This window comes from Apus apus, chromosome 4 (genome assembly GCF_020740795.1).
Source record: "Apus apus isolate bApuApu2 chromosome 4, bApuApu2.pri.cur, whole genome shotgun sequence".
NCBI classification, from domain to species: domain Eukaryota; kingdom Metazoa; phylum Chordata; class Aves; order Apodiformes; family Apodidae; genus Apus; species Apus apus.
In genome coordinates, this window is record NC_067285.1 from 16,890,971 (window position 1) to 16,905,676 (window position 14,706).

General features: G+C 37.1%; 1 protein-coding gene across 1 annotated transcript in view; it reads left to right on the forward strand.

Moving 5' to 3' along the window:
• Window positions 1-253: 253 nt before the first annotated feature.
• PDE6C (phosphodiesterase 6C) overlaps window positions 254-14,706 on the forward strand; it is a 28,304-nt gene continuing 13,851 nt past the window's right edge. The window contains exons 1-9 of the mRNA XM_051616427.1: window positions 254-929; window positions 11,534-11,686; window positions 11,789-11,878; window positions 12,101-12,241; window positions 12,824-12,898; window positions 12,988-13,052; window positions 13,161-13,227; window positions 13,952-13,999; window positions 14,201-14,350. Of these exons, the coding sequence (XP_051472387.1) occupies window positions 450-929; window positions 11,534-11,686; window positions 11,789-11,878; window positions 12,101-12,241; window positions 12,824-12,898; window positions 12,988-13,052; window positions 13,161-13,227; window positions 13,952-13,999; window positions 14,201-14,350 (1,269 nt within the window). The 5' untranslated portion in view covers window positions 254-449. The remainder of the gene's footprint in view (window positions 930-11,533; window positions 11,687-11,788; window positions 11,879-12,100; window positions 12,242-12,823; window positions 12,899-12,987; window positions 13,053-13,160; window positions 13,228-13,951; window positions 14,000-14,200; window positions 14,351-14,706) is intronic.

The following is a 14,706-nucleotide window of genomic DNA, read 5'->3' on the forward strand; positions in this document are numbered from 1 at the left end:
TTACTAAGTCTCAATGGGAACTTTTGGGTGTATAGTGCAATATATATATATATATATACACACATACTGTGAATGAAGGAGATAGCATACAGGTATACATATCGGACAATTTTATAAGGTCTAAGAACTAATAGGTTAGTTTAAAATGCTAAAATTATTCCCTTGGGATTGCTGAGCTAAGAGTGCTCAAGGATTTAGCGTCCTGACATCTCTTTAATTAGCAGTCCAAGATCTCACACTAAGATGCTAAGCCAGTGCCTTCTGTCATACCTCAAGAGTTTTAGAAGGCTTGGAAGCCACAGAGGAAGGTGAATGTACTATGCCTGTGAGCTATACAATATGTACAAAGTACTGTTTTCTTACTAGTATCAAGCTAGGACTTCTTGCTACCATTCCTGCTTTGATGGTGATGCACTTCTAAAAGAAATCCTAAGAACAATCCAGCAAAAATGGGTGAGGTAAATAAAGATGCCGTTGAAAAATACTTGGAGAATAACCCTCAATTTGCCAAGGAGTATTTTGACAGAAAAATGAGGCCAGAAGTGGTGGGAAATATGTTTAATGTGAGCCCTGGAGATGTGAAGGAAGGAGTCAGCTTCAAAGACATGTCACGTCTGGAGGAGTGTAACATACTGTTTGAGCTGATAAAAGAAATTCAGGATGAAAGCAGCGATATGGAAAAGACGGTGCACAAGGTCCTGCAAAGGATGGCACAGCTGCTGGCAGCTGATCGATGTAGCATGTTTGTTTATCGTTCCCGAAATGGTACTCCAGAGGTAGCCACCAGGCTTCTTGATGTCACTCCAACTTCCAAGTTTGAGGACAATTTGGTGAATCCAAACAAGGAGGCTGTTTTTCCTCTGGACATCGGGATGGCGGGATGGGTTGCTCATACCAAGAAGTTTTTTAATGTACCTGATGTGAAAAAGGTAAGTGACTTGGGGAATGGGTTTCTGTGCATTTGCTTACTCAGCCTCCTGAGCAGGGCTTGTAGTAAAGTGTCATTCTTCAAAAACATCCCAGAGACAGAAATTCAGATCAAAAGCATGAGAAAAGCAGCTGCAAAGTTTGCTTAAAATCCAGCAGAACCACATAATGTAGCCTAGTAAGGTATTTCCATTATCCTTGCCAAAAAGTTCTGATATAACTTACTATAATAACAGATAATATTAGATTAATAAAGACCAATAATTACTTGTGTTTCTCTTGAACAAGGCAGGGTCCTATTCTGTTTTCCTGTATGGGCTTGCAAGTGTTATCCCGTATCATTCCATGCTTTCATACATGCACCTCTAAGTATAATTAATTTGCAGCCTTTGTAATGAGGATGCTTCCTTATAAGCAGGTGAACAAAGCCAGATAAAGATGATGTCAACATACATGTTCAGCTTCAAGCCCATCTTTGAACTTAAAATGGCTCCAAATTTTGAGTATGTCCAGATCCAAGGCTTTTTTTCAGACCTACAGAAGAAGACTAATGAGTCAGAGCTGGTCTGAGATTTTCAGAGTTCCTGTTGAATTTGCACAGAATCACCCTTTTTAGTTATGGCTATTACAAATGTTAATTAAAATGATGAGTGAATTAACAGAAATTAAATATGCATGAATCACAACTGCTTTAGAAAATGCTCTGAAATACATGGGAAACATAAATGTGCTTTGATTGTTGTAGGTTTCTTTAAAAATAGCTAACCTTGTATTACCAAATGGTGACGTCTTCATCTCTTTTTAGTCTTATGTGGAAAAGCTCAGCATATTCAAAGGATTCTAATATGATTATGCAAGATAACACCCTGGCTTCTCAGTATTCCCTATACAGTCAATTTAAAATTCTGGGAAATTTTAGAGATGGAAGCCACCTCAGTTTCCCAAAGTCAGTGTAAATAATAAAAATCTTTATCCATTACTATTATTTATGTTTTCCAGGAGGTAAACAGAAAGTAATGTATTTTATCATGTTAAAAGTTGGCAGGCATAAAGAAATCAGCATTTTAAAGAAATCAGCTCTCTACAACTACCTGAGAGGAGGTTGTAGGGAGGTGGGTGTTGGCCTCTTCTCCCAAGTAAATAATGACAGAACTAGAGGAAATGACCTGAAGTTGTGGCAAAGAAGGTTCAGATCAGATATTAGGAAGAATTTTTATACTGCAAGAGTGGTCGGGCACTGGAACAGCCTGCCCAGGGAGGTGGTTGAGTCACCATCCTTGGAGGTATTAGAGAAATGTGTAGATGTGGCATTTCAGGGCATGCTGTAGTGACTGAGGTTGTAGGGGGTCTTGTGGGTGCTTTTTGGTGGAGTGTGTGTGGCTGTTTGTGTTTGGGTTTTTGTGTTGATAGTTGGACTCAGTGATCTAAGAGGTCCTTTCCAACCATGATGATTCTGTGATTCTGTGAAATAAAGGACTACTTTTAAAGCTCAGAAACAAATGAAAATGTATATACATATGAAGAGAACATCCCAATGTATAATAAACTACCTCAGATGTAAGGAAGAATGACTGATTTGAGAAAACAAATGAGTGGATTTTTAACTGACCATTAAAATGCTTCTTCAATGTCTGCTGTTTCCACAAGAAGCAACTGACTTACTGCCTCTTAGTACCACACGGGGAGATTGGAGGATAATCCTTCTAAATTCATAAGGCTGATTACATGAGAAAAGATCAGGAGGATCACGGAAGATGTGCATTCTACCAGACACTGCACTGCTCCTCAGTATCATTATGTGAGAGGTGCCCTAAGGAGGGCTGCCCAAATATTTCTGCATTTGAATTAGGAATTGTTCTAAATTTTGTGACAAATGTAGTTTGGATAGGCTTAAATAAAAGAATGCTTCTGTCCTTCTAGTCCGGCTAGGTACACTTTTGCACTTACAAATTCATTCATGTTTGCTGAATATCTCTCCAGCTATTAGTCAGTCATTCTATGGTAACCTTTACTTAGGCATCCATTTACCCTCTTAGGATTAATGAGGTCTATGCCATTAGACCTGCACTTAAAAATGCAGTTAAACTATGGTGCCATTAATCCACATTTGGTAACAAAATGCTATCAAAACATTGACATTTTATAAGTTAATTGCAAAAACTCCCAGAGACTGCTCTGGGACCAAAATTTTTTATTTAAAAACAACCCTAAAAGTCTCAAAATTGTCACCATTCCCTCTCCATTTGTAAAAAAAATAAAATCAAGTGTCCAAATCCACGCTCTGCACACAGACAAAGCTTCCACTAATGTCAACAGAATCTTTATCTCTGTAATGAACACAGAACTGCAGCTTTAGTCAGTAACTTTTAAGGAATGTAATGAGTCCATGGGGGCAGAAATAGGCTGCCGCTGAAGCATTTATGATATTTTTAAAAGAATAATCATTTTTCAGATCACTTTGTATGCACTTCAGCCAAACTTGATTGTTTCTGGAGTTAGGGAGGAGTTTTGCCCCTACTGTCTTAACAGAATACAAAATAGAATACAAAAAGAATAATTCTAGATGGCTATAGCACTTAAAAAATGTCATCTCTAACACTTTGTATTGTTGACACAATCCATATCCAAACAGCAGTGTTTTTTAAGTCTAAGTACAAGATGTTGACAAACGCCCAGTGAGACATTTTAATGCTTCAGTCACCATCCACTTATAACAAGAGTGAATGTGATGAAAGATTGCAACAGCAATGAATCATTGAAAAACCTAAGACTCCACTTCAAATGCCTGGTAGCCAGTTCTTCAGGGATTATCTTTTTCTTCAACCTGGCAAGGTACCAATAAACGTGAGGAAGCTACTCATCCTGACTAATGCTTCAGAAAAGAAATGCAAAGGAAAAGATACAGATCTTCCATAATTAACTTAGTAGCCAGAACAGTCTACCCCCACAAGATTAAGGACCTGTTGACTGCAAGAGCTAATAATGTTTAATCCAGGATTTAACAGTAGTGAGAAACAGCAGGCCAGGCAGGACCACTACCTGAATCACTTGCCTCACATTATTCCTAGGGTCTGGAACAGGCTGGAACTCAAATATTCCAAAGTAAAATAATAGATTGCATAAAATTTTAGCTGTCCATTAGTATTGTTAAATATTAACTGATAAAATGGACAACATGATAAAGAGTACAATTACCTTACATCTTTTGCTAAGGCATTATTTCCAAATGAAAAGAACTACAAAATAGTTAAACAAGAAGCATGTCTTCTGGGGAATCAAAATCTTACATTCTTAGCCTGTAAGAACAAATAATAAAGACTATATATTTTCTTTAATCCATGATGTATTTCAATTATTGCATTAGTCTTTGTAATTCAGAGATATTTGAAGATGAAGACTTAACTGAGGATTGGAAACTCAAGACATAATGTTCCTGGTTATAGTTCAGTATAAAATTATATAAATTGTGTAAAAAAATCTTCAGAACAAATGAAGGCCTTTGGATTAGCTCCATACAGGAACTCAAATATTCTGACACTGAAATAACAAGCCTTTATTTTTAGACGTCCTGGGTCCACAACCCCCAGTGAAGAAAAGAAATAACAGTGTGTGGAGAGATTCTGGTGCTTTCAACTCAGATTAAGCAGCCAGAGCAGCAACTGTTGTGGCATCTAATTTAAACACTGGAAACCTATGATACAAAACAACTTAATTACATCTTCAAGTTGCAAGCACTTGTATCATCCCTTCATAAACTAAGTCAGCTTCAGTTTGCATGAGTCTTTTTTTTCTGGGAGCTGTACTTCTCTTTAATGCAATGGTGGGAAAGACTTTAATTCTAGGCCTGTTTGAGGTGACAGCAGCTTCAGACTCATGGAAACGTGCCGGTCCCCAGATTCTAGGCTGACTGATCCTGTAATGAGGAAGAAGAGACTCTCCATCCCTTTTCTTGGATGCACACCAAATTGTAAAATAACTTTAAGATTATTTGAAGAGGGGAGAGAAAAGAGTGGAGGAATACATAGTTTTGCAGCTCAGTGGTTCAAACTCCCATGTGTCAGTGAGGAGACCTGGGTACTTACTGTTTGTCCAGCTGCTGTGTGTAAGCAGTTGGTCTGGTAACACACAGCAGTGGTCCTGGAACAAGGTGTTGTCCTTGAACTCTCTCCTAGGGCAAGAAGACACTGCTGGAATCACACACATCATGACAAAAATACGAAGCTGAATAACACTGAAAATTGAAAGAATAGTGACTTTGCAGTGGGGCTGGTAGCAAGGCAGTCACTTGCTAGTAAGATGTCTCAGTCCTTAACTCACGTTCTGCTAGTTCCCTCACTATGACACATTGGAGAAGAAACCCAAATATCCAACATACTGACAAGGCGGAGTATGGAAAAAAAAAGCTTCAAAGGCCAGAGGAAGATTGTTAAAGTAATTTTAGAGGGAAGTTCTTGAAAAAAAACCTTAGAGTTGTTAAGATACAAAATACTAGAGCAAAGATACAAAATACTAGAGGAGTAAAGCCTTCCTGAATGTCTGGAAAGGAAAGAGAATAGGAAGGAACAATCCTAAGATAAACTAAATATGGGGGAAAATGGAGAGGTAGAAGAAAAAATTAACATTAAAAATTAAAATGAAAAGCTCCCTTTTAGCCCAATTTTCATGCTTTATGTGAAAAAATACTAACAGCAATATAATAGAGATTTAATTTCAAGAAGCTGCAAAATAGCCACTATATATGGTAAAATACAAAGCTGACATTTCAGTGACATTAAATGTTGTTAAATATATATTAATTTCTACTTGATTCAGTTACAAAACTCTAGTGATCTTGAAGATATCAATATAATGCCAGTAAATCACATGTCAAAATGTAGTTGCTTTATATCCCTGACAAAACAGGATTTTTTTGACTGTGGCCTAATGAATGACCATCTCATTTAGCTAATTGGGTTTTGTTTTGATTCAGACTGATGACATTTTCATAGCTGACGGTTGGTACTTTTTATTTTCCATTCATACTCAATTATATCATTATGAAACACAAATATTTGTGAGTTTAAATTAGGATAAGGTGAATAAGAGATGAAACAATATAGCACACCAATACCACCTACTCAGTAGTATAAATTTTGTTTGAGAAACTTGAGCCAATGCAAGACAATCAGGGGGAGACCAAAATCAGGAAGAGGAGAAAATACTGCAGGGCTACAAGCAAGATAAACTGAAACATATGAAAAGTGTGATGGTGATGAGAGTGTGACACCAGCTCCTGATGTCAGAGGTTCCTGTGGTTTCTGTTTCAGTAATGCTCCTGGTCATCACACATACAAAGGATGATGTCTTTTAACCAGTCTGAGCTCATCTATCCAATCCAGAATCTCCAGACCAACGTGAGCAAAGTAGTCATGACCGTGAGGGGTCCCAGAAAGCCTTTCTTTTTTTGTGCTTTTGAAGAGGAAAGAGTTGGAGGAAAATATACATCTGCCCTCTTGGCACTACAACCTCAGCTGCAGGATTAAGTCTTTTCACTTCTCCTTAACTGTGGTATTTGGTGTACTTTGCCAAACTCAAACTGCAGGTGTGCTTCACAGCAGATACTGACATGTCACTCAGAGTTGGCAAAAGAAGGAAGGAACAGTAAGAGTCTTTTGAAAGGGAATAATGGTGATGGTATAAATGCCATCTGTGGGACATGAACAAAACAACATCATGCTTCCTAGCAAGACCCCTGGTCAAGGAAGCAAAGGTTTATGGGAAAATCTAATTTCCTAACAGTTCAAACCACAAGTGCAATGAAGATGCCTGTGGTGTTCCAAATTAAAAGCAATTGGGAATAAACAAGTATACTAGAGATGTGAGAAGCCTCGGTAAAAACAATTTTGAGGTGCTGTTCCTGTTACCTCAAATCAACTAGACCAGTGAAACTTCACCCTGACTATCTGAACAGGAAAGAGAGACCCTTGTTCCCTTAAACTTTCCATTTGAGATGTGTTTCACACTTCTCAGTTTCTCTGTCTTTCCTGCATTTGTATAAATTACATAGTTTTGCATGTGCAATGGAAATAAAATTAACAAGGGTTAACCTGTCTCATTACTTACAATATTTCTTTTCCATTTTCTGATCACATTTATACTGAATAAATATAAAATTAACGCTACAGATGTTGACCTGGAGTTTCCAATAGTGTCAAACTCACTTGTCTCAGGCTACATTTTATCATTAATCCAATCAGAAATGCTCAAGGCTTAGCAAGTGTAGCAAATCCTAATACAACATTATGAACTGGGAGATGTACTTCCTTTATTAAACACAGTAGGATGGGTCAATAACATTAGAATGATGGTCTTCATCATCTTTTAAGCTTGGCATAGAACAAAACCAGCAGAAGGTTAAAAATTTTTGCAGAGCTCTTTTTCATAGTTTGTTTAAGAATTGTGGGATATCTATAACCAGCCAATGAAGAATCAATAATGAAATAAATAAGGTATTGTAAAACTGGTTAAAGGAAACACAGAGGAGCATATCACTCCCTAAAAAGGAAATGAGATCTGCAGGGAGAGCCATGAAATGAGAGAGACACAAGATGGTTATCTCTGGCCAGTCCATCAAGAAGAACTTATCAGAAAAAAATAAAATAACACTGATTTATGTTTTTTATTTTCAAGAAAACCCAAACTAGATAACTGTAAAGTATTATCTGCTCAGACAGTCTTTTAAACTTAACTGTTTTCTCTAAATGTCTGGTTGCCATGGAAATTATTTTTTCTCATTTGTATTTATTTTACCTTATTACAAACATGAACTTATGATTGTGTAGCTACAATTCAGAGTCAGATATGGGTATGGTCTCACTAAGCAAGTTGATGTGTAACTGCCATATCAGGAAAAAAAACAACAACTTACAAAGAATGGCCTTATTTTTTCCCTTTCACAGAGGTGTGATCATACTGTTTTCACAACAGTGACTTGTGATTCAGTAGAATCAGAACTCAGGAACATGCTGGAAATTAGGCTTAGATAATTTAAAGGAATTTAAAAGATGAGGCCAAATTGTTTTAACTTAGAGCATTATACTGATATTTCACTGGTAAAAGGTTTATAATAATAATAATAATGTTAGTAGTACTGGTAAGTTACAGTGAGATAAAATTGCTGTAATTGTTTAAAGAATCAAGAAACATGAATTAACTACTAATTTAAAGTGTATAGGCTAGATCCTTAGTAGCCTGCCAAACTCCTCTCCAGTTAACCTTCCATCACCTGTAACAGAAAGATGAACACCAAGAGGCATCCTGATTTTCCACTTCTGTATGCTGGTGTTAGCTTAGTACAAATCCAGGACATGTTGAACAGCTTAGGATATATGTACAGAACTGGTCAGTGTACAGTAAATGGCTAGGTATCTTAGCTTTAAATGGAACTAGTAGAAAATGCTTGCAAATGGACTACAGTTAGGGAGGTATCAACAGATCACCTTTCTTTCATTTTTTAAAAAAGCCTATTTAATTATTTAACTGAGAGCTGAAAGTTCACAACATTGCTCTAAGAGATGGTTGGATTCATAAGATCACACCTAAATAGACTAAGTGTCCAAATTCATATATTCGTGGGAGCACAAAGATGCTCTTCTGGCTCTGGTACCACAGAGTACATTTCTTGCTTATTTATCTATGAACATGATCTTCCAGACATTGTGAAAACGTATTTACTTTGAAAACAAAGGAACTTATGTCCTCAAGAGAAAATATTTTGAAAACTTGAAATAAGGGCTTAAAATCTCCTAGCACTTATGTGCAAAATACTCAGTATCAAAAGGCCTAAATCTAAGCACAAATTTTTGCTTGTATATGCACATCACATGTGCTAGAAATCTTTGTATGTGCTGTGGGAATGCTGACAATATGTTATGAGGTATTTAAATCTTTCTACATTGCACTAGCTGGACATAACTCAGGATGGCTTGTAGTTACTGAACTTTTTGTTTATCAGCTCAAACTGGCATGCTTTATAATGTTTCTATCCTTTGCTAAAATTGTATGACCAAAGTGCTTCTTCTGAACACTCTGAACACCACCACTTCTAACTTCAGTCTGCACTTATTGAACAAATTCAGATTCAGCAGCTTTGTCCTGCTGATTCAGCTCACTTGCTGTATACAGGTTCCTTTTAAGCATCCAGAAATCCAGGAGTGAGTGAAATGTTTATGCATTCTGTCACAGTAGCATACAGAGCTCTAAAACCCCTCAGCCTCCTCTTCTCCAAGCTTAACAGGCCCAGCTCTCTCAGCATCTCCTTGTAAGACCTTTTCTCCAGACCTCTCATCAACCTAGGTTCCCTTCTCTGCAGCCTCTCCACCACCTCAATGTCCTTCTTATACTGTGGTGCTCAACTGCACACAGCACTTGAGGTGTGGCCTCCCCAAGGCCGAGCATAGGGGTAAGATCACCTCCCTGGTCCTGCTGGTTGCACTATCCCTGATGCAGGCGAGGATGCCATTGGCCTTGCTAGCCACCTGGGCACACTCCTGGCTCATGTTCAGATCCACCATGCAGATTTTCCAGTAACAGCAGTAATATGTACCACCTCCTTGGGTAGACATTTAGTAGCAAGTCAGTCACTCTATAAGCGGCTTCACAAATATTTGCTAACAGCAGGGAACTGGTAAGGTTTGGGAATCTTGGTTCCAGCTAAATGTCCTTAAAACAGGACTCCTTTTGTCTCCCTCTGGCAGGCTGCCATTATTATCTATGTGGTCTGACCTTCCCTGGTGACCAGGTTGCTCATCACCTTTTGACATTCTCAGTTAGCAACAGCTGCTCATCACCTTGAGAAATGAGAAGCAGACCTGTTACAGGAGTTCAAGGAGAATCTGCCATTGATTGTAGATCAGGACCTGAGTGCTGAAGAAATTTGAGCTCTGCCTTGTTAGAAGTGGCAGAGGCAAGGGGATGGAAAAGGCCCAGTGAAGACAGTCTGGGTATTTTACCTGTTTTAGTAGAACCATGTCACTTCTCAGCATGGACAGATTTCAATCCCCCAACTTGTAACTCAGCTCATTTAGATGTATTATCGTAAGAACATCATAAAATGCAACCACCCATGGCAAACAGACTTCCCTGACAAATTTCAAATCCCTATTTCAAATTAAGAGAACACTAGAACATTTCAGTGAAAACACCAAGAATTTCTTCGATATGAGTAAATGAAAGTTTTCCATGAAACGCCAGCCAGGTTCTCAGTGATTTCTACATAAAAGCATTAAAAGAACAGCTTTTACTAAACCCTCCTCAGCACTCCTGAGGAGTGCTCCCCCTCTATTCTGCATTGGTGAGGCCGCATCTGGAGTATTGTGTCCAGTTCTGGGCCCCTCAGTTCAAGAAGGACAGGGAACTGCTTGAAAGAGTCCAGCACAGAGCTACAAAGATGATTAAGGGAGTGGAACATCTCCCTTATGAGGAAAGGCTGAGAGAGCTGGGTCTCTTTAGTTTGGAGAAAAGGAGACTGAGGGGTGACCTCATCAATGTTTACAAATACGTAAAGGGTGAGTGTCAAGAAGATGGAGTTAAGCTTTTTTCAGTGATGACCAGTGATAGGACAAGGAGTAATGGATACAAATTGGAGCAGAGGAGGTTTAAGGTGAATATCAGAAAATTTTTTTTTACTGTGAGAGTGACAGAGCACTGGAACAGGCTGCCCAGAGAGGTTGTGGAGTCTCCTTCTCTGGAGACATTCAAAACCTGCCTGGACGCCTTCCTGTGTGATGTACTCTGGGTGACCCTGCTCTGGTGGGGGGGTTGGACTAGATGATCTTTCAAGGTCCCTTCCAACCCCTATGATTCTATGATTCTATGATTCTATGACTCAGTTTCAAGGATTAAATTGGTGGGGTATTTAGTTGTGGCTTGTTCATTAGTCACAGGATCACACATCCAACAAAAGCAGCTCTGTGTCCTGATCTCTGGTCCTACTCCCTCCCATTCACCAGAATAACATGTTGGGCTAGGAGCAGTAAGAATGGGAGTCTGTTCGAGAGGAAGAAATAAGAAACAGCTCAGCCAGATGCAAACCTGCTGGAGATGCCTCTCTGTCAGAAATGGTTTTAGCCATATACATTCAGGATAGATGGTGGTTTTAAACATGGTGTAATGGGACAGTATAATGAATTTTAGCTACAAAAATAATTAAATAAGAATAAATGATAACATAGATATGAAGTAATTCTCTTGCATGCAAGACATATGTATTAGACTCTCAGGTAGCCACAAAGTCATATTATTGTTGCCTTTCTTCTAGATTTTCCCATATTTGAAATTCCTCATTATTATAATAATAAAACTGCACAGAACTTGCTTTCAGAATCTATATTCATAACTGATGCCTAAGTTAAGTTTGTACATATAACTCTGCAAGATTGTATCAAATAATGAAGACACGTTTTTGCAAGTATAAATCTACTGTGCTGTGAAACTGTGCTTATAGAATTTCAAACATAAATTATCAAATTAAATGATCACTTTCTCTGGGCATGGTAACTAATTATTATAAATTTCATTTGTGTGTTGTTTGTTTTGTTTGTTTGTTTGTTGTTTTTTTTTCTTTCAGAACAACCATTTCTCTGACTTTCTGGACAAACAAACTGGTTATACAACAATGAATATGTTGGCAGCCCCGATTATGCAGGGTAAAGAGGTGCTTGCTGTTGTGATGGCACTCAACAAATTAAATGCTACTGAGTTCTCAAAAGAGGATGAAGAGGTAATAACTTCAAATGTCAAACAGCAGTACAAGAAGTAGTTTGAGTGATTCTACCTCTTGATCTGATACATTTGTCTTTTTTCTGCTTGTTGTCATTTTTAGGTCTTTAAAAAATACCTCAATTTTATATCTGTGATCATGAGAAGTCAGCATACATCCTATCTCCATAATATTGAATCCCGAAGAAGTCAGGTATAGAAGAATGTGTTAATAATAATACTTGTTTTTTTGTGTGAAACCATTATTATTCCCATTATTTTATATTATTGCAAGCTTATTGAAGTAAGAACAGCATCTATTTAATATTTTTTATTTTGTAACAATATGATTTTAACCTGGAATGCTTAGGATTCATACGTTTATGTTTTCTTACTGTTGTGAACATATACTTTCTTTCTCTTTCATTGTAAATAGATGCTTTTGTTGTCTGCTAACAAAGTCTTTGAGGAGCTAACAGATATAGAACGGCAGTTTCACAAAGCACTGTACACTATTCGAATATTTTTGAACTGTGAAAGATACTCTGTTGGCCTGCTGGACATGACTAAAGAGAAGGTAACAATCATTTTGCCTACTTGCTAGAAATGTGTTCCTCCAAATTTTAAGTTATAACAGCCATATTTCTAATTAATTTGCTCTGCATATTTCTAGTGTGTGTCTCTCCAAGACACAAAGTTACCATGCTTTCTAACCCTTTGGGATAACTTACATAAAATCTAACTGTGTTACAAAATGTATATACAAAATGTAAGCACAACAAAGGATACAATCATGATAAACATAAAGGCTTATTCCAAAATAATTTGTCATAGTAATAATTCCATGTCAGAAAGGGAAGAAGAGAGGAGTGCAGGTCTGATTGTTGCTTTATAAATACCTGCCTTCTAAAATAACAGTTAAGATGTACAACCATTCAGAGATAAGCTTCAGATTAGCCTAGAATTTAATGGCTAACATTTCTTGCCTGGAATGTATTTAATAATATTTTCTTAATATTGTCTGAAACATGACCATAGTACAGCTATTGAGAAGGAAAAATAAAATTGCTAGTCACAGATGTCATGTTATCTATGAACACAGAACTGATTTTTACATTTTTTTTTTTCTTTTGCTGAACTCTGTAAATCATTTTTTCAGGAGTTCTATGATGAGTGGCCAATCCGGCTGGGGGAGGAAGAGCCTTACAAAGGCCCCAAGACACCTGATGGACGAGTGAGGATATTAATTTTTCTTTTTATGAATCTTAATTTTCAAATTGAGGTTGTACAGGTCACCTACACGTTTTTATATTTTTCATTTAGGAAGTCAACTTTTATAAGATTATTGACTACCTTTTACATGGACAAGAAGAAATCAAAGTAATTCCGTAAGTATTCATTGGCAGCCTCTGAATGTGTGGTAATTGGGTATATTGCAGGGATAAACTAACATGTCTGTATTGCAGAAGTAATTTAATTTCATTCTCTCTCTAAAGGTCACCTCCACCAGATCACTGGTGTCTCGCCAGTGGATTGCCAACATATGTTGCTGAAAATGGATTTGTAAGTTCAGTGAGAAAGCTAAACCTAAAAGTTGTAGTTCATGTAGTTCTGAGTAAAAAATAAAACAAAACAAAAAGCAAACAAGCCGAAACCTCTCCACACCCAAAACCTCTAAAAAAATACCATGCTGCATCCTCATGTCATTCGTTCCTAGTGAAATAATGTGAGCCAGCAGTCTGGATGGAGACAAGCCCCCAGTGTCATCAGAGGAATAACATGTGTGTCTGATGTCACTTTCCAGATGTGTTAACTATGCCTCACAACAAAATATCGAAGTAAGAAAATTATCATATACACAGTTCTAAAATTTTCTTTCTTTCTTATCCCTTCCTGAGTAGCAAATATATGTAATTCAAAGTTGTGCTGTATGACAATTATTAGTAATCCTATGGCATTTTTAATAGTAGTAAGGACAGAACACTTAGTACTCAGTTATTTCTCTCTGTAATCCCCCTTGCCATTTCAAACTGGAAATTATTTTATGTTATGCTTAAAGCACTGTGAGACATCATACATGAGGGACTTTGTTGCAAGCACTCCAGAATGACATCTGTTAGAATAACCACAACTAATTTAATAGGAACAGTTTTAATTTCTGCAGCTAGCTAGGGTGCTCACTGCTGTAAGCTTAGAAAACAAATACACCTTTTCAAAAGAAAAGGCCAAGCAAGTCTTGGTCTATTTTATTCAATTTAAACAATAACTCCTTTTGTTTATGCTGCAGATTTGTAACATGATGAATGCACCAGCAGATGAATATTTTACATTTCAGGTAATTCCAGTAATGTTAATAATTATAAATACTGTAGAAAAGTATGCTGTTGCTTTCCACCAATTAGCTACACAGGTGATTACATAGATAGTTTTCCCCTTGGTTTTTGATACATGGGTCTTGGTGTTACATTGCCTTTATCAGTAGCTGTATTACTAATTTCAAGAAATATACATTTCCTGTTCTTTGACTTTCCTACAGAAAGGACCAGTGGATGAGTCTGGATGGGTTATCAAAAATGTCCTGTCATTGCCTATTGTCAACAAAAAAGAAGAAATTGTGGGAGTTGCAACATTTTACAATAGGAAAGATGGAAAACCTTTTGATGAGTATGATGAACAGATCATTGAAGTAAGTTTAACAAGAATAGAGGCTTTAAGGAGCTATATGACGTTAATAAAAATACTGTAAAAAGTAGTGTTAAAATGTCTAAACATTGTCAAATAGGCTATATTAACATCTAATCAAATGTCTGTCTTCTTCATTATACAGTTCCTTAAGAATAAAAAAAAATTATTTCCCTTTATATACCTGAAAATTCATGAGAGAATTTGCATTCTAATACTGAACAAAAGTCAGATATTATTTTAGTTTTAATCATTTGACTTTGTAGTGATGGTCAGCATCTCCTAACTAACAGTGGGTAAGCAGTATGCCAAAAGGTATCATGGCTGTGGTCATGGGAGTTTCCAGAGTGTTCATGATTA